Source organism: Hippocampus bargibanti, linkage group LG14 (genome assembly GCF_051943395.1).
Source record: "Hippocampus bargibanti isolate YZ-2025 linkage group LG14, ASM5194339v1, whole genome shotgun sequence".
In the NCBI taxonomy this organism is placed as follows: Eukaryota; Metazoa; Chordata; class Actinopteri; order Syngnathiformes; family Syngnathidae; genus Hippocampus; species Hippocampus bargibanti.
The window spans coordinates 15,187,260-15,214,628 of NC_142747.1; the positions used below are offsets into that span (position 1 = coordinate 15,187,260).

At 38.6% G+C, this 27,369-nt stretch overlaps 2 protein-coding genes and 1 long non-coding RNA gene across 4 annotated transcripts; all 3 read left to right on the forward strand.

The window, feature by feature from the left end:
• The first annotated feature begins 462 nt into the window (after positions 1-462).
• Positions 463-11,975, forward strand: tmprss13a (transmembrane serine protease 13a). The gene is made up of 13 exons (XM_089014256.1): positions 463-621; positions 2,625-2,799; positions 4,118-4,228; positions 4,440-4,610; positions 5,850-5,976; positions 6,057-6,152; positions 6,631-6,674; positions 8,046-8,208; positions 8,275-8,453; positions 9,441-9,539; positions 9,725-9,867; positions 10,092-10,244; positions 11,011-11,975. The coding sequence occupies exons 1-13, from the start codon at positions 604-606 to the stop codon at positions 11,023-11,025; spliced, it is 1,494 nt and encodes a 497-aa protein (XP_088870382.1). The 5' UTR covers positions 463-603; the 3' UTR covers positions 11,026-11,975.
• Positions 11,976-12,680: 705 nt separating this feature from the next.
• Positions 12,681-23,480, forward strand: fxyd6 (FXYD domain containing ion transport regulator 6). 2 transcript variants are annotated; one of them, XM_089013590.1, is made up of 9 exons: positions 12,687-12,804; positions 13,267-13,371; positions 15,528-15,597; positions 16,962-16,985; positions 17,066-17,101; positions 18,545-18,619; positions 20,794-20,830; positions 20,935-20,984; positions 21,112-23,480. In XM_089013590.1, the coding sequence occupies exons 3-9, from the start codon at positions 15,549-15,551 to the stop codon at positions 21,147-21,149; spliced, it is 309 nt and encodes a 102-aa protein (XP_088869716.1). In that variant the 5' UTR covers positions 12,687-12,804; positions 13,267-13,371; positions 15,528-15,548; the 3' UTR covers positions 21,150-23,480. The 2 variants fall into 2 exon arrangements, with proteins under 2 accessions (XP_088869715.1, XP_088869716.1); XM_089013589.1 differs by lacking the exon at positions 13,267-13,371 and having other exon boundaries at positions 12,681-12,804.
• A 1,074-nt stretch (positions 23,481-24,554) lies between these two features.
• LOC148888493 (uncharacterized) lies at positions 24,555-27,311 on the forward strand. Its single transcript, XR_016117178.1, has 5 exons — positions 24,555-24,723; positions 24,952-24,987; positions 25,066-25,140; positions 26,254-26,293; positions 26,444-27,311. It is a non-coding gene; the product is annotated as an uncharacterized LOC148888493 (long non-coding RNA).
• Positions 27,312-27,369: the final 58 nt, after the last annotated feature.

Consider the following 27,369-nt stretch of genomic DNA (forward strand, 5'->3'; position numbering starts at 1 on the left):
TACATAATGGTCATATCTGACTGCATTTAAAATAAATGTGCATGACATCACAATACAAACAAACAAGAAAGGGAGCATATTAAGGCGCTGATACTGCCATCGCGATTCTTCCACAAATATATTAAGCTGTTTTGGTTTTGAATAATGCTTATATTCACTCCTCTCAGATTAGAATTGGGTTTTGATAACTTTGGTTTCAAAATTTAGCAACAAAAAATGCACTGAAAGCCAGCCAAACGTATATGGGAATGTTTTGTGGTTCAATGAAACCAAGTTTGAACATTGTATGACTTTTTCGTTTCAATTTGCTGTATGAAAAAAAGACAAAGCTACTGTCTGGAGTTTCACTCCAATGAATCAGCCGTGGTGGTCTACAGCTTGAAAGAAACCGGTTCCGCAGGTGTGTGTAGACTGGTGGGCACGCCCAATTTGGATAAAGATCCAGACTGAAGATAAAGGCATTGAAATGAAGGTCAGTGATAATCAAAACAGGTAAAAAGACCCTTGAGAACAAAGCCACATTTTTCCACTTTTGGATGTGAAGGAGCTCCACCCATGCGGTGACACCTCAACTCTCCACTTGCTTGGCAATCAGTAATTCCAATGGCAAGGCTGAACCTGGTAGGCTCTTTATTGTCTCTTTTCTGAGTGCTCTTTTGTTCTCTTATGTTTCTACTTCTTCATCTCATCTACTCAAACTTGACCTTTTTAAGTAAAATCCATGTTGATTCACAAAAATAATATATTGTAATTCGGACAACAGACAAAAAGGAGTGACAAAAAAGTGTCGCGGTCCACTTTTACATGCAGTACATTGGTTGAACGGACCATTGTTTGCCATGAAATTAAGTTTTCTTGTTTTTCTTTATGTCTCGACTGCCTTAAAGTGTGTTTGCGATATATGCCGTTTTGAGAGGTTTAATGCACTAGTTTGTGTGAATTATCTTTTGCTTTCCAGATGAAGCAGTCACAACTGCTAAAGTAGACAGAACCAATTATTGAAAGGAATGATGTGATTGAGCTTAAGTTAAATTCAACAATTGAATCTGTAACAATAATATATCAAAATTATGTCAGGTTGAAACTTTATCCATTTAGGTGTGGTGTAAATCTGTTAAAGTGACATGTTACATGCATTTTCTTTGATGACAATGCAGGCATTGCAAAATGATCTGTGTGTGTGACGGCTGAGAATTAAGATAAACCTGGTCCTCCGCACTAATTTTGACTACCCAATATTCCTGCGGGGTTTTCTTGAAACTTGACCGCTGAACCATAGAGATGTTATGAAACATATTTTGTGAAAAAGTAAACTTGGTGATTGAGTTCGTGAAGGACCGTAGACACACACACACACACACACACTCACACACCCTAAAAACCCTCAAGTACCTTGCAGCATCCTGCAAGATGGCATTGCTAAATCCTGAACAAAAACAAGTTCAGCCACTTGTCACTGTTCGTCAGTGACGCATGTTTCTGTCTTCAAAATATTCCCAGTCACAAGCTAACATGCATTTGTTTAAAATTTTAAAGCAATTGCTTCCTTCAAAACATTTTGTTTTGATGGACACAGTCATTAAGGTGCCTTGTGTGGAATTTTGATTTATTCAAAGCGACAAAATAATCAGAATCGTATTTATTGCCAAAAAGGAAATTCCAGGGCTTTTCCAGTTACAGCCTGTTCTGAAGAACATGAACAAAACGATGACCAACAAAAAAAGCTGGCCATTCACTGTCAATCTTGGACATGGGATTTACATAATTTATTTCCATATTTGGAAAAAAAAACTCTAAACCCATATGTTTAAAATTGCATTCCAGTCTAATCAGAAAACCTTTATTTGTCCCACAATGGGGAAATTTGCAGTCCACAGCAGCAATTTGAAAGGGGATGGGGTGGGGGTCGGGGGGTGAAAGGATAGAAAACAAAATATTCTAAGCATCACAAAATAAAAATGTCATCTGTATACTGTGCAAATGTAAATGTGCAAAACCGTTTCATACAAAACTACATAGTGCAAGTATCAAGAAAGGCATATTGATATATTGCATCAACCCATATTTACAAGTGTCCAGTTTTTTTTTTAATGAGCGCTTTTATTTATTTTATTTATGGTGTTTATTGTTCTTTTAATTGTAAAGTGTCCTTGGGTGCTCTGAAAGGCACTTGTAATTACAGTAAAGTCTCGTTATATCGATATTCAAGGGAGTCCGAAAAAATATCGATATAACCGGGACTATCGATATATCCGACCCTGTTTGCATGTAATTTTCTCCGTGCGTGCATAGAAATAGTATCGATATAACCGGGACTATCGATATATCCGATATCGATATAACGAGACTTTACTGTATTAAATTAAATTTAATTAATTAAAATAATTAAATGTATTATTATTATTATTATTATTATTATTATTTTAAAAAACAACAGTATTCCTACTCATTCTCAATGCGAAATGCCTGATAGTAGGACATCTGATATTTTAAATCATTAAATCCCAAACATTTTAAGCAATGCAATTCCAACCATTGGAGTTATTACACAACCACCAATTTTCAAATGGAGGATTAAAAAAAAAAAGAAGAAATATCACCGCTATTACTTTTCTCTCCCACAGAATGAGCCCCCGCCTCCTTACTACTCCGTTGCTGTGCATACTCAGCCCCCCCTTAAATCCTATGAAGAAGTTGTGTACGGTGTGAGTCCGGCCCAAACCCCCGCCAACCAGCCTCATTTTATCCCTCAGTATGCACAACCTTTGGCCGCACCCCAAGTTACTCAACCAAGTTCGGGTAAGTCGGTGCCGCATGTATTTTTTTGTTTTTGAATAAAAATATAAGTATAATGTATTGGAAAGCAGGTGAGTTGGAGTCTGACTTTTGAGTGGCGGTGTGCAGCCAAATTCTTTTTTTTAACCATCTTTAAAATCATGCTGAAATAGTAAACGTCTGAGCAATTTTCAAATGAAAATCTTGAAATAGACCAATAATGTATTTACAAATATCAAATGTATGATTTTTAACTCATTCACTGCCAGACATGTAAAAAAAAGGGGGTCTCGCGGTCGTAAGTACGGGTAGTCGTAATTCCCGCTGGTCGTAAATCGGCTGTCACCTATATATATATATATATATATATATATATATATATATATATATATACCCATTTTATTATCCGCTTATCCTCACGAGGGGGACTCCCTATACTTTATCGAGTTGCCTTTTGTATGAAATGTTCTGTTTTATTAAAGTTGCCATTATACTGTAAATTTAGACAAACCAATTTTCTGTTTAATCGGTTTCTATTCCAATCATGTTCACCTTTCATGCAATTCATTTTCCATTTGGCGATTTTTGCTTCCAACAAACACATCAACTTGATTATAACAACTAGATTTTTCCGACTAAATGGTGAACTCATTCAGTGCCAAAGGTGTAAAAATGTGTCCACTCCATTGCCTGGGTTTTTGTCATTGTCACTTGAATTCCTGGACCTAATGAATATTGAGTTTTAGGACTACATAAACATTCAATGGACCATAAGAAACCTTAGACTCTCTTCTTTCATCAGAAATAAAAGTTAATTCCTAAATTATATGGGTCTGGAGTTATATTGGCTTGAAATGAGGGTGTCTGTCCAAAATACAATGCAATACATACATATTGGTTTATATAGTGCTTTAACAACAGCTGAAGCTGGAACAAAGCGCTAACATGGAAAAAAGGGAAATGCTGCCCCTTATGGAAGGGAAAAACATTGACAGTGGCCATGGTCAGCGCTTTATCAGCACCCAATCAAGGAAAAACAAAATCTGAACAAATTCGGGAATGATGCTGTACGTCATATTTTCAATTCCCAAATAAATTAATAAATGGCAGTTAATGAGTTAAAGAAAATTTTCCAAATTTGTAGGCTGTTGGAACTTCATTTTTCAACACGATGAGAAATGTTTTCTATGCTGCCCTCTGATTGGCTGGCAACCACTCACGAGTGTACACTGCTTCAAGCCAAAAGTCACCTGAGAGATACTCCAGGATAAGTGCTTTGGAAAATGTATAAATGAATAAATGGATGGTTTGAAATTTCATTTTTATTTGTTTTTCCGTACAGCCCCCAGGAGCAGGAAGCGAGGGTGGTGTAAGAATAATGCCCGGTGCATTGGAGGGTCCTGCGCTGCTTTTATCCTCCTCGCCCTGTTGGCTGTTGCCATCTGGCTCGGCGGTTGGCATTCATATTCATTTGCACTTTTGTTCATATATTTTCTCGGTTGTCTATGAGGAGGATATTGTTGATCGACTACATTTTGAGCTTTCCACGATGGCATACAGCAACATTGCGTGCCTGTTTGTACTCACAAGAATGTCGTTCGATGGATTTGATTTACATTGTCATTCTTGACACTAATTACCATCTCTTTTCTCTCCAACCGAAGTGCGATATGGCATCAGGGGATGGACACAAGGCCAATCCAACAGCAATGGCAAGGAAAATGAAAGCATCGATGAGAACCAGTCGATATTGATGAATGACATCTGCCCGAACAATACTATCAACTGTGATGGGATTAGGGACTGCGAGCTAGGCTCTGATGAAATGGTTTGTGGTGAGTGTCCACGTAATGAAGTTCTTTTAGTCGACGACCACATGTGACAAGCCAGGGTTGTGCAAGCTATAGCCTGGGGCGGGCGGGGGGGCATATTTAATTTTATATACAGGTAGTTTTCAAGCATCCTGGGGCAGATACTAAAAACATTTGATATAATCCGAAATAGCATTCAAGTGCTTGTACAAGGCATGATCGCCAATATGATGATGAATTTTAACAATGCATCAATTTGTGCATCCAACGATCCCTATTTTGAAGGTACGTACAAAGCCTTCAAGAAAATAAGAGCCACTAAAATAGGAACATTCGTCTTCAGGATAGTTACTATAATAATTCCATTTGAGAAAGGTACCATAATTTCTGATGTATAAGACGCATTTCCAATGAACGGTGTATTTTTGAACTTTTTCCATATAAGGCGCACCTTCGATGAATGAAAACAAATTCCCAAATATAATATATGAATATATACAAGTTTTCCAAATATAAGGCACACCAACATAAACTGTGAGACCTGTTGTGGCTCAATATTATTTCACATATAAGCCTACTAGGCGCAGGGTCATCTTTTAAAGAATATAAACCTCCCACCTCAAAACCCATCTGTTTAAAATTGCTTTCAATGGCTAGTTCAATCTGCTATTTTATTATTCATCATTTTAGTTATGGTTTTATTGTTATGTGCTTTGTTTTATTGTTTTTATTGTAAAATGTCCGTGGGTGTTTTGAAAGGCGCTTGAAATTAAATGTATTATTATTATTATAAAGGCTTTTGGGTGTGGCTTATACACTGAAAAATACTGTAAATTTTATGTTTTGTATCAATATAGAATTTATAAATATATAGCGTTAATAATCATGAAAAAAATGATTCACATAGAACACATTACCGATACGCTTGTTTAGACACTGCATATGGAAATCTGCTCGGCAAACAAGCAGCACTAATAAAGCAGGAAAAATAAAGCAGTCACAAAGATAGTAGAAAGCACCAAACAGTCAAAGTAAGATCAACAAAGATACTTTGACGACAAAAAAAAGACATGAATTTTTATCATCACCTACTGTGAGGTGTTGTACCGGTAATCTCAACACACCACCAACATAAAGATTATTTTTTTCTGGGGGTTCGATGTTTCCTGACAAGCACAAAATAAGAGAGGGAACACTGCTTTATGAAATCGAAAAGAGGATTTGAGGAATTCCCCTTTATATTGAATATGCCTGTTTTGACAGTGAGATTTGGGAATAGAAATCAACTGGAAGTCAAAACCGCCCAAGATGGTCGCTTTCTTCCCATCTGCTTCAATGGTTGGGACCAGAGCATTGCTGACCAGACGTGCGCACAACTTGGGTTTAAAAAGTAAAGATTTACTCATCTCTCATGATTGTCATTCAAATTGCCTTATTTTAATTGTTGCGCCATTTTCATCATGTCTGTAGGTCTTATAGCTACACAAATATCACAAAGCAGGACTCCATTGGACTCATGACGACCAACACATTGTCTGATTCCATCCAGGGTCAAGTTGAAGTCAGGTTAATAACATTTGTACTATTTCAATATTGGCAATAAGATGGTATCTGGTGTTGAAGTTTAAAACAGTGGTACTTTGACTTTACCCCAAAATATCTTGCAGTCCACATTTAAATGATTTATTTTTCTCATTTGCTTTATGATTGAATTGGATCTACTATGACTGACATTGTGCATTTTAGTCCAAAGTCTATCGGTACAGATATTTCATGAGACGTTATTTCGGACAAGTTTGACTCTGGAAACTGCTTATTTCCAAGATTTCTGATCTCGACGGCACATTGACTTCGACCTAATCGAACAGCGTCATGCTCAAACTTTGATTGCCACTGTAATTTGCAATGCTTTGTGGGCCAACATCTGACAACATTGTAGGGAGCAAAACTCCAATTGTGTGCTTGAAACTTGAACTGTAGTAATATTTAATATGCCTGTGTGAAATGTGGTTTTGGTAATATCTCTGATTGTGACATCACGTAGATCTTCCTGTCCAGATCAGAGCACAGTCGCCCTGCAGTGTGTCGGTAAGCAACCGCCATCTGTGCCTACTGTCCTGTGACGCACACACATTGTATGAGCACTTCAACATTGAAATGTCTTCCTTTGTATTGCTTTAATAATCAGCGTAACAATTTACTATTCTAAATTAAAGCATCTTCTGTGTGAATTTAGTCAGATTTTACATGACTCGCTATTGCATACCTGTCAGCCGGACATATTTTGCAGTATTCTGTGTGATTTTTTTGCACATTTTTAGATGTGTACAGTGTTAGAACCCGGTTTCACAGGTTTATTGATTCCTTACATGGAGCTTTGTCGCCCTCTTCTGCCTCTTTTTGGTCCTACACGACGTTTTCAGACCAAAGTACTGCAAAATGCATTGACGCGATGGAAGGACTGCTACCATGTGTCCTTTTTTTCGGTCAGGGGCGTTCCTTCAGTGACGTAGGGTGAGGACTCGTCACCAACTCAAAAACAAGACTTCTGGAATATTCAGTGCGAGGCTTAAAATATAAAATATAGCTATACAGTAAAGTCTCGTTATATCGATATCGGATATATCGACAGTCCCGGTTATATCGATACTATTTCTATGCACGCACAGAGAAAATTACATGCAAACAGGGTCGGATATATCGATAGTCCCGGTTATATCGATATTTTTTCGGACTCCCTTGAATATCGATATAACGAGACTTTACTGTATATGGTGGAATCTTTGTAAAATACGCTCAGTAGAAGTCATTTGAAGCCATTTTACAAATTATGGACACAACTTGTCCGGAGACATCGGTTGTCCTTTAAATGAAACATTTTACCATGTTGTTTTCGCCGTAATATCATCCATATTTTTTAATAAACATTATATATCATAAGAAATACATAAATCCCCTGAGAAACCAGCTCGTCAAGTGTTGTTAAAAAAGTAAGTAAAAGTAATGTTTGCATGTGAAATTTTGTTAATGAAATTGCGCAATGAAATATTGGACATGCGTATTATTTTTTCTCAGTAAATAAGGAAAAATTGAGCCGTTAGTAAGGTAACAGTGTCTCGTAGGTTGACAGGTATGTGCTAGCTTAATGCTAACACATGCTGAGAAACACGACGGAAAGGCGACTAGTAAACAAGTGTGGTGTTGTGGTGTTTTAGCCCTTGAATTAACTGACATATGAACAGAAACAATGGGGCAATACCTGAAGACAGATAATTTAAACACAAATATCCCCCAGGGTTCCTGCACTCAATCAGAAAGCAACACCTTTAGCGAAGATGCGCATCCAACAAAACGCAATGCATCTCTGCTTACTTTTTTACATTAACATGACAGCAAGGGTATTGCACCTGTGGGTGATGTGATAGTATCTCCTTGATTGAACATGGTCTCTCTTCACAGAGTGCGGCAAGCAGCAATCCACGTCCCGCATTGTAGGGGGCACAATCGCAGACAAGGATCAGTGGCCATGGCAGCTATCGCTGCATTTTCGAGGGTCCCACGTGTGTGGAGGGGTCTTGATCGCTCCAGATTTTTTGCTGACCGCCGCTCACTGCTTTCCAAGGTGAACCGAACCTCTTCACTTATCTCCAATGACTTGAATGGATTACTTAATAATGTCATCCTGCAGGAGCAACCCCTTAGCTCTCTTGCCGCACTTATGGCAAGTGTATGCGGGCGTGCTGTCTCTGAACAATTTACGGACACCTTTGGTGGTGGAGAAGATCATCCTCAATGAAAACTATAACAACCTCACCAATGATCAAGATATCGCTCTGCTCAAACTTGTAGCTGAGGTTAACTTTGATGGTTAGTAAATGGTCTTATTACTTTTACCAATCAGTTTGTTTTCTACTTGGCATCTCAAATGGAAGACCACATGGGATCAGGAGCAATTCAGAAAACCAATGATAAATACAGTTTGACACATCACCTATAACTGTGATTTAAAACTTCTATACAAAGCAAAAGCCATTTATTGATCACGTTGAAAATCAGTCAGCTTCTCTGGGCCCAAGCAGATCTAAGGTGGAATGGCCTAGTCCTCATTTCAAATTGTACAGGCCTGTATTGAGGTGCCAATGGCATGCATAACTTCCCCACCTGAGAAGACACACATTATTTTCTGTATTCCCCCCCCCCCCCCTCTCGAGGACTTGCACACTGCAAGAAACAAAACAAGGGCATGCAATATCCTGCTGGACCCTCCACACCCTGCCCACCACCTTTTCCAGCTACTCGCGCCCCTCAGGCAGGCGCGACCAATCCAGTAAACATTTGAACAGTTTCTTCTCCCAAGCCATTAACCCTCTAAACAGTAACCCAAATAGAACTGTATAGTCTGTGTAAGCTCTCAGTCGGACAGGAGTGGTCCATCGATGAAAAGGTTTCTTCAGCCGCCATCTGTACTTTTTTGAAGGTGTCGTACGTTTTGCTTCTTATCCAAGATGCTTTGTCAGCGAACTAAAATATTTTGCTGGTAGTTTCGGCCCTATACTGATTACGTCTGTTGTCCTGACTGATATTTCTATTGTCCGTCCTGAGTATGGGGTCTACGACTGGCCTGATTGCCCCATTTGATCTGGTATCACCTCATAAGCATAACCAAGCCTAAGAAGTGAAACGTCCGACACCTTCAAAGAAGTACAGATGACGGCAGGAGAAACCTTTTCATCAAAGAACTGTATCGTGAAATTTTTTATGATGATGCTAGCACAGCGTGTTCTACCGGAGGCAAATTCCTTGTGTGTTCTACATACTTGGCCAATAAAAATGATTCTGATTCTGCTATTTCAGATGATGTCCACCCGGCATGCCTGCCAGTTACTGCGCAGCGTTTCCTACCTGGCACTGCTTGTTGGACGTCAGGCTTTGGTACCACCGATCAAGAATCAGGTATGCTTGGAAAATGTTTCTTTCTGACCTGGAAGGAAACAAATGGCAGCGCTGACCCAGCAACCAGAATTCATTCGCACCAGAGCATATGGCCAAACTTGCAAGTGGTGCAAATATAGTATTTTAATGTGCTTCGTGCATTAAATGACCCTCTCCACGTGCACCGTGGGTTTTCTTGAACACAGGCAGAGTTTCTGAGGAATTGATGGAGGTAACAGTGGACATCATCAGTACAACAGAATGCAACAACCCTTGGGTGTACGGAGGCGCTGTGACCGAAAACATGGTCTGCGCCGGACATTTGGAAGGAGGCAGGGATTCTTGTCAGGTGAGTTGCCGGGCAGTTTTGCGCGCATAGAAAAAGGGTCCAAATGCAAATGCAATTTCTTTTATGAATTGTTTTTATTGTCCTTTTCCATCATTTTTAATTCTCTTAAATATCCAGTTATAGAGTTTCATAGGGTTATAAAAATGGCTTCAAAAGGAGCAGGCCCAAGCTATATTTATTACCAAAAGAAATCAATGTTCATAATTATTTTTATAACGTCCCAGGGTGACAGTGGTGGACCACTGGTATGTCAAACCGACGATGTGTGGTACCTGGTGGGCATTACCAGCTGGGGTGATGGATGCGCTCAGGCAAACAGACCCGGTGTTTACACCAAAGTCGACAGTCTTCTGCCTTGGATCCATACCAACATGCAGGTGAGACTCTCAAATTCATTACATTGGCTACATCGAAGCCCAGCCTTAAAAAATATATATATATATATATATATATATATATATATATATATACATATAGTCTCGTTATATATATTATATATATATAAAAATATCGATATAATATATCGATATATCCACACTGTTTGCATTTTTTTTTGGTGCGGGCGAGGTGGCCCACGATATAATACTAACGATTTATATATTGAAATTGCGTTGCAAGGCAAAAGAAGAAAAAAAGGACATTTGTTAACATCGCACTTCCTCGTTTACATTAAAATGAATACAATTCAATCTTATGTTAATTACTATCGGCGGCATGATGGAAGACTGGTTTGCACACCCTCGTCAAAGTAAGTGCAAGGTTCGACTCTGCCCTCCATTTGTAGACTTTACATGTTCTCCACATGTATCCACATTTATCTGCGTGGGTTTCATCCGGGTACTTTGGTTTCCTCCCACATTCCCAAAACACGCGTGGCAGGTTTGTGGAACACTCTAAATTGTCCCTAGGTGTGATTGTAAGCATTAGTGGTTGTTCACATTAATATAGCCTGTGATTGGCTGGCAACCAGTTCAGAGTGTACTCCGTCTACTACTCAGACAGCTGCGCTAGGTTCCCACACGACCCAAGACCCTGGGAAGGATAAAAAAGATACATTAAAGGATAAATTGATGTTTTAAGGAGTGCTAGATGGTGCCCCACCCGACCAACTTTATAATTGATTTGTACCCTGATCTCTCACAGCTTGCAAGGCAGTAACACGACTGGTTTCCCCCGGCTTTCTCCATTGAGCACTGCACTGAGAATCGGTCTTCAAGCAACCACGGAAGGGAATCTGTGTAGAACTGAATACGGACAGATTTAAGTTTTTACGGAGCAGAGTGCACGAGGCGGTGACACAATACAAAATGACACGTTTGATGCATTTATGACCTGTCTTGCAATGCTTCCTACTTCTGCCATGTCACACGCAAGATGGCCGACTCTTTGTGTTTTAAATGCTGCGTCTGGGATTTTCCGTAATAATTTACACTCAAAATGGCGTGGAGCGTCTACCATTGAATGCCCCTGACCATTTATGCCACAGAAGTAAAATGGGTTAACTCCACTGAGGTCCTTATGGCAGGAGAGAGATTCAAAGTTTGATGACTGCGATAACTTCTTCTTTGGTGGTTAATGTGGCAATGGTTACTTCTTTTGCATAGTGTATTCCCCCTTTTTCTGGGTTGGGGAACAGTGGTCCAAATTCAAACTTCTGCACGGCTGTCCATGCCTGTCTGAGTTTTTCGACTAATCTGTGTCACATTCTGGGAGGAGTAGCCAGTCATTCCAAGATGGCCATACGGCCATCTTGGAAATGGGAGTGTTGCAAAAATAAACTCACAAATGTGCTGAGTGAGATGCTAATAGTTGCTCGCCATGTGTGTAAACTTAATTGATATCAGTGTTTACCTACAGTAAATGATATGCATTATCACAATGTTTTTTTTTTCTGTAAGTAACTGAGAAATTTCAAGAATTTAGTTACCCTACTTGAAATCTTAGCAGCATACGAAACCTTTAAACCTCAAATATTTTTGTATGCATTTTGTTCTTTTTTTTAACTGTGGTCAGCAATTTACACTGTTCAAATATTATATGATCCCGCTGCATCTGTTTGAATATTGTTATAAAAATAAAAAGTCTTTTTCTAAAAGAAAGTGTCTTGAGAGGAAAACATTGTAACAAACACAAGATTAATATGAGCCAGAATTCAGCTTTAATTGTTGCCTGGGGATATTCACAGGAGAATTTTCTATTTGTATATAAATATCCTGTTAGTTCTATTTTAAAGGTTAAAAAAATCATTAGTCTTTAAATGTTCTAGCATGACATAAGGGCTTATTAAGACATTACGTTACTCTGTGTGAGTGGAAAGCAGGAAGACAGCAGCAAATATTTTCATGTGTAATAATTTTATTCCCATTCTACTTTTAAATTACAGTCAAGTCAAATCATGGTCTGCAAAAAAATCCAATTTTATATAATTTCAAGTAAAAATTTAATTTGTCACTTTTTAAATTTACTGTGAATCAATTCTATTTCCTATGGGGAAAATGTCTTTCCAAAGCAACTGTAGTGGTTCCTCTATAAATAAAACAAATGACTATTCCCCCCATCCCTTGCTCAGGGTATGTCTTGCACTTCAAATATTTAAAGGGCTGTTTAAATGCGTGTGCGCATGCACATAATCTCCATGAAAGAATCCTCAACATATCCTGTTTTTCTGTTGATTTTTTTTCCTTTGATTTAATTTGCAGAATCTCTGCGTTGTCCAAAAATTTTGACTAGCAAAATATACATTGAGAAAAAAAATGCTGCTCTTAGTAATAATGAAATTGTTTCGATTTCAGGGAAAATAAAGAGCGTTTTTTTTTCTCGGGTTCTTGATACACACACACACAGCCGCATACACACGCACACAGAGGAGAACATTGGAGAGCAGCTGAGCGTTATCCGTGTGGGGTTATCTCTGTTGGACTGCTGGATAAACAAAAGGTAAATCGCTCGTAATTAGGATTATCATTTATAATGCAGCTTCAATGCAATAGATGACTGGTTCGTCAGCGTGTTTTTTTTTTCACTATCACCCCTCCGAAAGATAAAACTGAGTGATATTTCGAACAAAGGTGTGTCTCTTTGCGCAATAAATCAACATCATGTCTTATAATGAACAATAGGCTTGTGTATAATGGCAGTCGTGACGCTTCGACATCGAAATTGGTAGTGGTGGGTGGATAATGGACGCATTCCCGTCCGCCATCAGGCGAGCCACAGGTTGAATGCACACGCGAGTATAAAGGGTCTATTCTTAATGCACATCTCCTTATCTTATTTTCGTATTTGTCGTTGTCATCTCATTGTTTATATATGTTTTTCACTTGCGGCTGATCTCGTTAATTTGGTGATTCGCCGCCACGCCCCTCGCGTTTCACGAGTGGACTCCCTTGGTCCTTATAGATTATCCAACCGGACCCAGTTACCACGGAGATAGGAAAAAAACCCGACATCTCAGGACCTTACGGATAGTTGCCACGTGACGTCACGTTGGGGGTCTTCTACTGCGTAAGTTTGATCGGTTCATTTGACCCACTTAATGTTCAAAACGCAGACCATGACGTCATGAAACTGCAGAATTTATCGTGCATTTTTTTTCATTTATAAATCAATGCTTCGTGAAATACAAATTTTACACTCGAGATATTTAAATATTTAATTGACCACACTAAATATATTTTCATTTACTGTCAATGAGATTCATAAACATTTAATATAAGCACAGCTTTGTTTTAGTAAAATAGTAAAATGGGGCTTGCTAAGTGCTATCCAAAACAGCTTTATATGCTAACTGTTAGCTTCAATCTTTCTGGATATATATATATTGTGTATTTTAGTTTGTTAAAAGTCTGGTAGTACTGTATATAGCGGATTTTCTACACAATTGGCCAATAAAGATGATTCTGATTTTGATTCCATCTTAAACATAAACCAGTGCACTGAAGCAGCTATCTATATACGTATTGCCAAATGTAATGGGGAATGATCCTTCTACTGATGTATGATGCGCTAAATGTCCCTATTAGCATTAAGGGGACAAAAAAAAAACCATGTTGGGCGGATTGATTTAAATGGTATCTGACAGAATGCACCTTGAAATACACTGACTGCAATATGTGAAAGAGCACGTTCTTGTAATCAACGTTTGATGTGAGTGGTACACTTTGTGTGCATGTGGAATGGATGAAAATAGGCCAAGGTCGCATGTTGTCCTTGAGGATGACGCAAGTATTAATTTATTCTAAAATGACAGATAAAAGATAAGACGGTACTTCCGGGCCGTCATTATATGTTGGTTGGGGTGCATGACTTTATAATTCCATACTGTGTGGAAGTGGTCCATGGACACCTAAAAAAAAAAATACATAATTGCTACCACTGCACGTCAACGTCACCGCCCACTCAAGTTAAGTTATCAGGCGCCTATGTTGTTGGCAAATTCTCATTTTCTAGTCGGACAAAACTCAATGCACCTCTTCTTGCCTTTTGTCTCTAACGTAACATCCGCGGGAGATGTGGGTGTTTCGGCATAATATCTCTGCATGAGAGTGTTTCAGACATGCTTACAACGTTTATAGAAGATCTACACACCCTATTTGACAGTAGTTGCAAAAGTGCACACACCCTAACTGGCAATGTATTTTTTTCTCAGATACAGACGCTTCGCAACTTACGAACAAGATATGTTCCGAGTGGTCGTAAAGTGAATTTGTTAATCAGTTGCTTCAGTGCTATATTTTGTACGGAATGTATGTTTATTTGTACGGAATGTATGTTTAAGGCTTATATAAGTGACCTGTATTGGTTTGTACTTAAAAATAAAAAAAATATATAAAATATATGCTCGATAAAGATATGTACATGTAAAACTGGAGAGAATACTACATATGTTACTACAAAATGTTTTGTATGTACCGTTGTTCGTAACTCGAATGTTTCATAAGTAAGGGAGTGTCTGTAATCAACGATATTATAGATGAGCACATGCCGGCAGATCTGAGAGTTAGAGATTACTTCACTCACCACCAATCATTTTACAAATTATGGACACAACTTGTCCGGAGCCGTCGGTTGTCCTTTAAATGAGTCTCTGATCAGCCTCATACAAACTCCTGCTGATCTCGTTGACGTTTCTCAACATTTATTTTGCTTATGCATGCTGTTTTTTTTGTGTGTTTTTGCATTTGAACAGGGTTCTATCAACATTTTAGATACACTCATCAAACCAACTCCTCTCTTGATGACTGTCTCTCAAATACATCATGTAGAACTCTCTTGATCCATTAGTAGAATTTCCTTCCTGTGAGCTTCATCTATATTACATTACAAGCAAATCGATACGACCATTTAAAGAGAGAGACGTCACTCCAGCTGCGTGATCTAGTTTTGTATGGGATATCATAGCCACAGGCATATTTTTGTCAGGGAAAAGTAAGTCTATTTCTTCTCCTTCTAATTGAATGAGAAACGACGAACAGCAGCTCTGCCATTTTAAACGCAATCTTGTTCAGCTTTTTGTAACAATGCTTGGCAATGGGTTCAAGTGCCATGTTGTTCAGGAATTTGATGGATGTACAAGGGGGCCCGCTTTTCAAAATGCAGCATAGCCATGGCCATGTTCCTGTTTTATGCTCATTTTTGCTCTCCTCAACCTCCCTTTTTAGTGCTATTTGTCAACAGTTGCCATGGAAACTACTTCTCTCATCCTCTCTTCGCTTCTCGTGTGTGTTGCTGGTAAGTATATGAACACACGCACACACACAGATCATTTGTTGCATTAATTTAGCCTTAATTCCTCAAACCAATTCTTTGAAATGCATTGATTTATTAGAATACATTTTTGAAAAATACCATTATATACTTTCTTAATGTAGTTGATATTTGGAGCAATTCTTCATATTAATTAAATAATTGATTAATAATTGACCGTGACACAAATGATTAAAAATGAGCGAGCATTATTTTACACACGCATTAAGCATTTATTTAATTCAAATAAATCATTAAAATATTGCAATGCATGAATTAAAAAAAATATAATTAAAACACATTAGTTCTCAAATAATAATTTCAGACTGCACACTTTCAATGTCAAAGATCATTTATCATTTTAAGATAGTGTCTGAAAATATTTGGCACTGAGCATGAAGGTATTTTTTTTACTTTTTGCATCAATTCAGTTGCTTTGCCACCCAAAATAACTTTCTTCTTAAAAAAACTAATATATATATACAGTAAAGTCTCGTTATATCGATATCGGATATATCGATAGTCCCGGTTATATCGATACTATTTCTATGCACGCACGGAGAAAATTACATGCAAACAGGGTCGGATATATCGATAGTCCTGGTTATATCGATATTTTTTCGGACTCCCTTGAATATCGATATAACGAGACTTTATGTATGTGTGTGTATATATATATGTATATATATATATATATATATATATATATATATATATATATATATATATATATATATATATATATATATATATATATTCATTTTTATTAGTTGCATGACAACTCCATAAAACATACAGGTACATTAAAACGCATCAGAATCAGAAAGCCTTTAATCGCCCATAATGGGGAAATTTGCAATTTTTTTTTTTGTCACATCAATTTTAATTCATTCAATTCATTTTTTTAACCTAATCTATGACTGTTTTGCTCTATTTGTCGATTTTAAAAACACTCACATATTTAAATCCACTTCTATTTATGAGAACATTTACATTGCTTGTGTGAGAATGAGTCCAGCCATTAGTCATGTCCCTGCTGGCCTCTTATATGAAACTCATAAACATACAAAACCAAGTCCGAGGCATGCAATGATGCAAATTATCCAAGTGGAAGCAGCATCGACTCATCACAGACTCCTTGAGGGCTTTTTTTTGTGTGTGCGTGTGCGTGTACGTGTGTGTGTGTGTGTGTATGCGTGTGTGTGCTTGACTTTCGCACAGCCGGCGAGTGTGAAACTCGCACAATGGTGACACATGCTTGATGTCTGATGCTGTCTTAACTTGTCAACCACCACACTAAGGCTATATTTTATTGTGTCTTATCTTGGACTCGTGTGGATGACTATCAGCTCTCGCAGACGTTGATGTTCAGGGTGAGTTGACCCAACACAAAAATCAATAAAAAAAAAAAACAAGTTGAGAATGAAATATGTGTTGTAATGTGTTTTTATAGATGAACTGGAGAAGGAGGAAAACCCCTTCGTCTATGGTATTTATCTCTTTTTTTTGTCCATTTGGTACTTGCTTATGATATCCACACAAAATGCAGGGTTAGTTTATGCCGCAGATAGGTTTACTTTTACCCGAAGAGTGGGTTAATTATTTTCACATTTGCTTGAACATTGGATTTGGATGGGCTTAAAGGACAACTGACGTCGCCGGACTTGTGTCCATAATTTGTAAAATGGCTTCAAATGACTTCTACTGAGCGTATTTTACAAAGATTCCACCGCATGTAGCTATATTTTACGTTTTAAGACTCGCGCTGAATATTCAGGAAGTCTTGTTTTTTAGTTGATGACGATCCCCTTCGTGACGTCACGGAGGGAATGCCCGTGACCGAGAAAGCAACACACGATGCATTTTACTTTGTTTGGTCTGAAAACATCCTGCTGATTCGTGTTGATGGCGAAATTAGAAGGAAAACTACATCAATAACACGATGGTGAATCGTTGTGTGTCGCAGCCATTTGCGGTCACACGCATGAAGAATGTGTAAGTTTACACAAATTCCCAGCGGATAAATCAGCCATTCCAACGGAACTTGGGCGCCATCATTTTATGGCCGCTACATTGGAGTCCAGACAGCTCGAATTGATACGGAAGGACTTCTTTAATTGTTTGCAAACATTTATGCTTTCCTCTTCAGAACTATTTGAATCACATTCATAACTGGATGAGTAACAAGAAAGCATCTTCTCCGAATCTGAACTCTCTGAAGCCATTGTTTTGATTCTGGAGCAAGGCAGTGTGTGACCACTAGTGACGTCACGAACAAGGGGGAGGCTCTTTCTGAATCTGCCCAGTTTTCGAGCTCATTTTGTGGCAGTTTTGTGACACTTTAAGTCATTTTAATTGGTGTTTTGCATTTGACTAAAAATATCAGCCTGCGTGTTTTGGGTATTTTAGATGCTATAAAACGTTTTTCTGATGTCAGTTAGGAAACAAAAAAAATGTGTCAGTTGTCCTTTAAGAGCACATTTTCAAGAATGTAAGACATTCCAAACATATGCAATTATACTGTTTGTCTACATCACAGGTGTCAAAGTCATGGCCCGCAGGCCAAATCCGGCCCACCACATCATTTTTTTCGGCCCGCGAAAGCAAATCAAACTTGTTAAATTCCATGATGATTGCTAAAATCTGAGCCAAAATTTCATATTTTTGGATGTCAACCACAATAAAAGTCATTATTCTTGACTTCAGATTTGAAAACGAGTTATTCATTAATTTGCTGTGTCCTCTATATGTAATATTTGAAAGGATTTAAACATTCTAATGGGTTCCCCAAATTCATAACGGCCCTCGAGAGGAAACCATAACTACAATGTGGCCCGCGGCAAAAAATGACTTTGACACCCCTGGTCTACATGATGATAAAATGAAATGTTTGCATCCGTGCATCTCTGACACCCACCATCTTGCCATGTAGACTACGAGAGCCTAAGGATTTGTGGACTGGCTTTAGCTGTGGTGCTGTTTACGCTGGGCATTCTGCTTATTCTCAGTAAGTAAATTCACCTCATAAAGGTTTTTTGGGCCTGTGTGACATGCACCTGGTTGTGTCACAGTTTGGTGACAGATAGTGTCGTCAACTCACACCTGATTCGCAAAATGGTGTCACATCACTATGCTTAGAAATTAAATGTATTATTATTATTATTATTATGCGAGGCTGACTGTGCCACCTTTAAAAAGAATCAGATGAGCAACTTTGATTGGTGGTGAGTGAAGTAATCTCGAACGCTCAGATCTGCGGCATGTGCTCATCTATGATATCGCCAATATCTGTCTCACCTACATCTGTCATGAAGGTTCAACTTGGATTGTTCATACAATAGCCTGCTTAGGCAAAACAGGTTAGGCAACATTCGTAATGCTGATGAGATGATACCAGTGGGAGTGGGGCAAATAGGCCAGTCGTTAGTCAGGAATGTAGGAACAATCAGTGGGGCCACAGGGAGTGGTCCTCTGCTCCCCCCAACCTGAGAGTAGGGACCTATCATAGCTGTGTCCGGCGCCGCCATGTCTGGACATTAGGGATATATAAATAGGGCCGATACGACCAGTCAGACTATAGTTCGCTGACGAAGCCTCTTGGATAGGAGGCGAAACGTCTGAAACCTTCAATTTTGTACAGATGACGGCCGAAGAAACCTTCTCATCGATCTGTCATGAAGTTATGTCACCCGTCAAATTTAAATACAAAAATAAAACTCGAAGTTTATATAATAGATTGAAGTTTTAAATTATGGACTGTATTGAGTTTTAGGACTACATAAACATTCAATGCAGCGTAAGATACCTTACACTCTCTTCTTTCATCAGAAAAAAATGAGTTAATTTTTAAGATAGCTAGCTTTCTTCTGAGTTACTTCCGGGTTGAGTGAACGCTGGCGCGTGTGGCTGCCGCCACTCACCCACAGTAAATCGTATCCTGTGAATGTAATGTGACCTTGAGAGTTTTGAAGGGCGCTTATAAATTAAATGTATTATTATTATTATTATTATTATTATTATTATTATTGTATGTACTGTGTAACTTTATCATAGTGCCTCCTGCTGTCAAAAACCATACACAAGAGGAAAATTCAAAGATTTCATGAAATCTATTTGATTCATTGCATTCAATATAATTCAATATGTTAAACGTAGTGAGGATAGAGACTAGATTATTTATTTATTTCTGTATTTATTTGTTTGTTCATTTATTTATTTGTTTGTTTGTTTGTTCATTTATTTATTACCAAGTACAAAATGAGGATTAGAATGCATCAATGGCTTTTACATTTATTTTTACGGAGCATCTTCATCTTTGTTACGTTCATAGAGTTGCTTGTTCTGTAGTCACAAGGGGACATAAGCCAGTGTCTTCTTGTGCCGGTCCCAAGCCCCGGATAAATACAGAGGGTTGTTAGGAAGGGCATCCGACGTAAAAGCTTGGCCAAAATAAACATGTGAATCAAACCTCTGAAGATGGAGGACATTGATTCGCTGTGAAGGCCTTGAAGGGAAAAGCCGAAAGGAAAGAAGACATTTATTTCAATTGGCAAAGTTGTCTTAAGATATGTTCTTAGTTTAACACATTTGTTTGCCACATCTAGATGTAAATCTTGTAAAGTGTCCTTGGGTGTTTTGAAAGTCGCTTGTAAATAAAATGTATTTGTCATGTTTCGGTTTGCGACCAATGGGTGGCACTGTAGGGCCTTCAGCTGCAGAGGTGATGGCCGTTGTAATCAGTGGCAGTTAAAAGGACTCCTGGCACGACCATTCATTGTGGGGTCATTGTTTGTTTCACCCTGTCAGGTTTGTTTCGTCTTGTCATGTTTTACTCATGGTTTTGTTTGCTAGTTTGGACCTTTCTGTTTTGATGACTTTGTTGTTTGAGATTTTATTCCTGCCAACTTTATTTCATATATTTTGTCAAATAAACCCTGCTCCTCCATCCTGCCTGCTTTTTTGGGGGTCCACAACCACCACCACCACCTTGCAAATCCTGACAGTATTATTATTAAATAGCAATAAATAAAACCTGGGATTCTGGACCCTTTTCTGATATTCATTGTTTGCTCTAAAACTTCTAATATCTTCAATATACAACATTTTTTTTAATTTTGCTGTTCAAGTCCTTTGGAAGGGGACTGTACATTGCAAATGATTTTTTCCCCATTGCATTTCAAGGTCGACGGTGCCGCTGCAGTATCAGCCAGAAACCCAGGTATGCCGCTGTGCCCTTCTGAATGACAAAATGCACTTTAGTCACGCCACGTGACACATGCGGTTACCATGGCAATCCGCGGCACCCTCTCTCTCTTTCTGCAGGGCCCCCGGGGATGAGGAAGCGCAGGAGGAAAATCTTATTGTCTCCAAAGGTGAGCTGCCCCTTTTCACCTCCCTTGTTGGCTTCCGTCACCTCTGCCTCTCACCTCTTATATCCACAAATTCAAAATGGAGGTTCACTTTAGGGAGTTCAATTATATATTTGTTTTTTTTTTTTAGCCGCAGCAGCTGCCAAAGAGACTCCGGCGGAAAACTGAGGCAGCTCGCACTGCCATCAGCTCGCACTGCCTTCTGATCTGATTTGACATGAATCCACTGCATCATAGCTATAACTGTTAGTGGTGACACAACAAGGTAAGGGTAAAATAAAATGTGTACAGAAATCACATATACCCTTAAGAAAAACCTTTAGCCCGTTGTGCTTTGTTGTGACTGTCCTCAGTGCTCTTGTCTCTATTTGTGCTTTAATGTTGATGTCTCCCACTAATACTGTCAAATTGTCTATGCTTTATCAGCTACTCTAATAGCACCTTGGACACAAGATGGTCTTTAACATATAAAGTGTCTGCGTGGGGTGGTCCCGTTTATTTTTTTACTTCTAGTTACTGCTCCTTAGAATTTAGCCTTTTTTTGGTAGCACTTTACAATCACGAACGTGCTTATAAATGAGTTATAAACATGTTATTAAGCCTTAATAAACTATCAAAGGACATTGAATTAACATGCTTGTTGCACAGCAAGCTTTATGAGCTACATTTTACCATCAATGTTGATCTCTTTGACTTATGGTCTCTGATTTATTTAATTAAAAAATGGGAACACCTGTGATGTCCCCTAGGTTAGAGCTCCTCCTGATTGGTTGAAAACCCATTTTAAAATTTAGGTTCAAGCATCGTGGCACTTGACATGCTTGATATCCTTCTGCAGGCCACCTAAAAGGATGTGGTGGGCCAGATCTGGGCCTGGGGCCTTGACTTTGACACCATTGTTTTTTTTTAAATAACTGTTAGAAGTCATTTATAACTGTTTATTAAGGCTTTATAATGACTGACTGTAAGCATTCTTCATAAGTGTAGTCTCACTGGATGTATGTATTTATTTATTTTGATGTTGTCAATCATCCTTGAAAGTACGGATAGCTTAGAAATGACGATGTAATTGGTACGTATGGAAGTGTGGGTCTTGACAAATGCATACGCGTGGATACATACATGTATATGTGTGATGTAGGAGACAATCGGACCTGCTTACATCCACTGCAGTAATTTGACAATATTGTGCAATTTACTGCATCAGCTGTCTCACTGCCGTCCCTTCATTGTTCCTCTGTTGGTTCTTACGGGAACTCTGTTGGTTCTCAAGTCCACTTTCTCTTTCTTATGTATTCATCCAAGACATTTGTATGGCCAAGTAAGGCCACGAACCAAAAAAAAAACCCAACAAGCAAACATCACCTGTGAGGTTTTCACTCATCTGACGTGTTTGGAAGAAACAAACCCATTCGCCGCATGAGGCCTTGTTGTGTTGCAACATGTCGTGCTTTTGGCATATAATATGAATAAATCTGTCTGAATTCATGTGTTCATTTTGACGCTGCACCCCGTCGATGTCAGTCAAGGTCCCCTCTGAAGAAAACAGCAGGTTTCTCCAGGGTTTTTCCTCTCAATCCTGAATTTAACAAATACAACCTTCAATCATAGTGATCCAAATTTCATCGATTGTGTTCATGTTTATAAACCGGCTTTGAACCTACTCAAGGCCACAGGAAGTTTTGTCAGCATGTTGATGCTTAGTGAAAAAAAATAACGTTTGCACCACCACCACCACCTCACTAGTGAATTTTACCATTCATTTACTCATTCACTGCCAGATGATGTGCAAAAATGTGTCCACTCCAGTGCCAGGGTTTTTGTCATTTTCACTCAAATTGGAGGACCTACTGATGCAGCGTGTTCTATACCGGAAACAAAATCCTTGTGTGTTCTACATACTTGGCAATAAAGATGATTCTGATTCTGATTTTGATATTGAGTTTTAGGATTATATAAACATTCAACACACCGTGAGAAAGCTTAGCTCTTCTTTCATCAGAAAAAAAGAGTTAATTCCTAAGTTATATGGGTCTGAGGTATCTGAGCTTGAAATGAGGGTGGCTGTACAAAATACAATACAATATTGATTTACGTATATAGAGCCTTAACAACAGATGAAGCTGTAAAAAACATGGACAAAAGGCAAATGATACCCCCTCGTGGATGAGAAAAATATTGCCAGAGGTCTGACCAGCGCTATATTGGCAGCACGTCACTGGAGCCACGTTGATGAATCACATACCATTTTCCCGATCACCTGCTCATCAGTATCACACCCTGGGGCCTGCTTGCGAATAAATGCTATAGAACAAATTTGTTCCTCCTCGTCGTCCTGGTGATCATCATCCAGGAACCCAGGATGCCATGAAGACGTAGTTGATGTAGCGAATGACATGACTTTACTTAGGTATTGTTGCCATTTTTATTGTACATTGTTATTTTATTTCGTGATTTTCTCTTTTCTCTTCTTTCTATTCGCCTACACCGATTTTAAAGGTGTTCGTCAGGGGGGGGGGGGGGTATGTTGGGGCAATTTGCTATATGAACACATTTTAAATATCTTTCTATTTCCTTACACATTGTTTCATTTTGTCTGACTTCCGTTTTATATGTGTACTTCCGGTCATGACATCATATCCTGCCGGTCTTGACAAATCCTCTCAAGAACAGCTCTTCTTCTCTTTCACCAACAGGCTGCCTGCCCCGCTGTGGGTAGGCAGTTACATTAAGATTAAAAATTAAAGAATCTTTTTGTTCTTACTTTTGATTCATTGCTTTACCACACACACACATACACACACACACACATATCGTTTCGCTAAAATGTGGACCATTGAGACATGAATATTTTACATTTTTTATATTTTTAGAGTACAGAAAGTGCTGAAGAATGGATGACTCTGTGTCTTTATGTTGTCATATTTGTTACTTAGGTTTTTTTTTTACTTTGTTACTTCCGGGTTGAGTGAACGCTGGCGCGTGTGGCTGCCGCTGCTCACCCGCGGAAAAAATATCCTGTGACTGTAAAGTGTCCTTGAGAGTTTTGAAAGGCGCTTACAAATGAAATTTATTATTATTGTTATTATTATTGGAAAATGGAAAATAAATGTATTATAATGGGGGCATAGTTCTAATTGCCGATTTCACAGTGAAGCCAAGCGCTAGCTATGCTTCATTATATTTCCTTGTTTTACCTTGCGGGGGATTTATCTCCCCGCCTATCTTATCCTGCCTCATAAATATGTTTTAATAGTGTTACTTGAAAGTCTGCTACATTTCGTGTCAAAACTTCCTATTCATGAGCAAAGCGAGCAGGCTCAGTGCAAACAAAACACTGACACATAACTGCGCATTATGGCAATGACAACGTCACTGCCCCCTAGTGTGGTGGAGGTGCAATGGCACTTTATTCTCGGATTGTTAAAAAAAAGCACATTTATAAAAGCAACTTCCCGGTAGTCAAACGTGTCCACCTTGACGCACTATTTGGGTCCGCTTTCAAAGGTCTTTAAAGCAAAGTATTATGCAAAAACCTTTGAAAACACACCCACGTCATCATTTCACGTAAGGAACGCCGTTTGCGATCACTTACACAAAACAAACATTCTTTGAATGGAAACGAAGTACCGAAAAGTGTGGCGAGATCACCAGCTGTTGTGACAGCACGTATGCGTTGTTTGGCTCCGCAGTTTGGTCGATTCAACACGTTAACCCATAAGGAAAATGCCGCCTCCTCAAGGTAAGGTAAGCACGAGTGGGACTGGATGGGTTAATTCCGCTGCTGAAGTTGCATGTGCGATGATGCGTTTGAAATCGTTTCAATGCACGCCAGACAACATACATATCGATACCTGTTTCCGCTCATATTCGGCGATGGTTATGATATTTTTTGGGGAATCTTCTCATGTACACGTACTGTAAAACCTGAGATGCTAATGGTCGAACTATTCAATGTCGTACCCCACAGGCACAGTAACTGACCCCGATGCAGACTTTGTTTATGGTAAGTTAGAGCAGTTTGTGAACACCAGTTGTTGCCATGTTGTGATATGTTTCGCCAAAACATTATTTTCGTGCTTAGACTATCACACGATACGTATCGTTGGGCTGACCGTTACCGGAGTCCTGGTGTTCCTTTCATTCGTTTTGCTGACAGGTGAGTGAACACGAATTACAGGGGCATCGTTAAGGTTTAGCAGAATCATCGAAACATTTTCAGCAAAAAAAAAAAAAAAAAAAAAAAAAAAACTTTGTTAAGCCATTAGCGTCATGTCAAAGTGCGTAAGCCATTTTAAACTTTTTAATGAAACGTTTTATGGAACTGTGGGTGGCGGCCCGGGTGGTCGACGAGTTAGCGCGTTGACCACAAAGTACAAAGGTGCAGGGTTTGATTTTGGCTCCAGTGTCCTTGTGTGGTGTTTGCATGTCCCCACTGAGCCATGGGTTTTCTCCAGGTACTCTGGTTTCGTCCACATTATCAAAAAAATAATAATACTAATAACTTATTGGTCATGGTTGTTGTTTTTGTGTGCCCTAACAATGGCTCGCAACTGGTTCAGGGTGTCCCCCAACAACTGTCTGAAGACGGTTGAGATATGACACTTGTGAGGATAAAGCAGATCGGAAAATGGAGAGATGGATGGAACTATGGCTTATTTATTTTAACTCATTCACTGCCAGATGATGTGCGAAAATGTGTCCACCCCAATGCCAGGTTTTTTGTCATTTTCATTCAAATTGCAGAATATTGAGTTTTAGGACTACATAAACAACTACTATACTCTACAGGCAATATAGCTTTACTCACAAACATGAAAATAAAACTCAGCATTTTTGTAAAAACTACAAGTAATAAAAACAAAAAAAATCTGCACTGATAAGTAATTATTAAAACTAGCTAAATAAAGAAAGGGCAGAACTTAAAATTGAATAAAACGTAGCTAAAATGTATCCATGTGTCTGCGCTTGTGTACGTATTACGGTCCTTTTCTGTAATAAGTTTTCAGGCATCACATCTGCGTTGGAGGCATAAGATTATGTTTGAGTTGGGTGGGTTACAGGCGGTTGCACTCTCGTTTCAGCTCATCCTTGACTCTAATGAAGGGTGTTGCTTGTCAAAAAAGTAAGGATGATGAGCTTATCAGCACCCTTAATGTTCATAACTTTCAATAATTAACACAATTAACCCTTACACAGACATGCATTTGTTTTTTATTTATGGATGTGCTAATTTATGTGTATTTATTTATTTATTTAATCATTCCTGCAGCCAAAAAGTTCCGCCGCTGTATAAGCAAGGCAAGTAATTGGTAGGTGATACCACACAATAGTCATTTCTATGGTTGTGATGAAAAAGAACTGTGTTGATCGTAATGAAATAAAATGCAAACGTTCACGTCAAATTAAAAATGTCAAAATCCCCCATAAATGTTCTAAAATGACACATTCTCATTGTTTAGTGGTGATCCTCATGACAGTGCCGTGTTGAATGAAGCCGGAAAAACATGAAGAGGAGACACCATGTGCCGCTGAGATGCTCACTGTCACAGAAATGCCAAAATTATATACAAAATCTTTTTAAGTTCTATAAAACACGTTTTTAACCTTGATTTGTTTTTGTTATTTTTTTCAACCACACTGCTAAAATAACAGGTGGGTGTATGTGGGTTTTGGTGTGGGTGTGTGTGTGTTTCGATCGTTTCAAATTTGGGTTTCCAGCCTTGGTTAAAGTTTGTAGTTAACGTTTCAAATCATGGTTGCAAGCCAAATTCAACATTTTTAGCAAAATTATATTTTTTTCAAATTGTACTTTTTAGGCCAATGTTTTTTATTTGGTATTTGGCAAAGCCTGTATTTAAAATCACTTCATGAAACAAAACATAATGCATAAAATACATACTAATTTCTTACTGAGAATTGTAATTTATACTGGAACATGTCCAATAGTTTCAAATAACTGCCCCACAGTCTTCAATTTTGGGGGTTATTTTGCTAGCTTCCTGTGTGTGGAATACAAACAAACAAAAACAGGAACCTAGTCCAGGTAGTACTAATCGTAAACAGAAGAGGACGCCCCAAGACCAATACAGAAACCTGGCTTCAGGTTCTCATGTGTAGAGGAACATATCAGGTGCGTGGAGAGGAGTTTTCATTGATTTTCAATCATGTTCATGAGTTGGTGCCAAATTTTCTGAGTAGCTTAATCGAACTCAAATTGTTTCCAATTGTTATTGGTTTTCGACAGAATCACGTCAAGTCAGATGTACTCAAAACACTTGAACGGTGTACAAACTAACCATACAGTGACGTATGATGAAGCTACTGCAGGTGAGGCACTGACGTCTAAAGTTGTAAAAATATAGATCCAAAATGGATGCTTATCCTG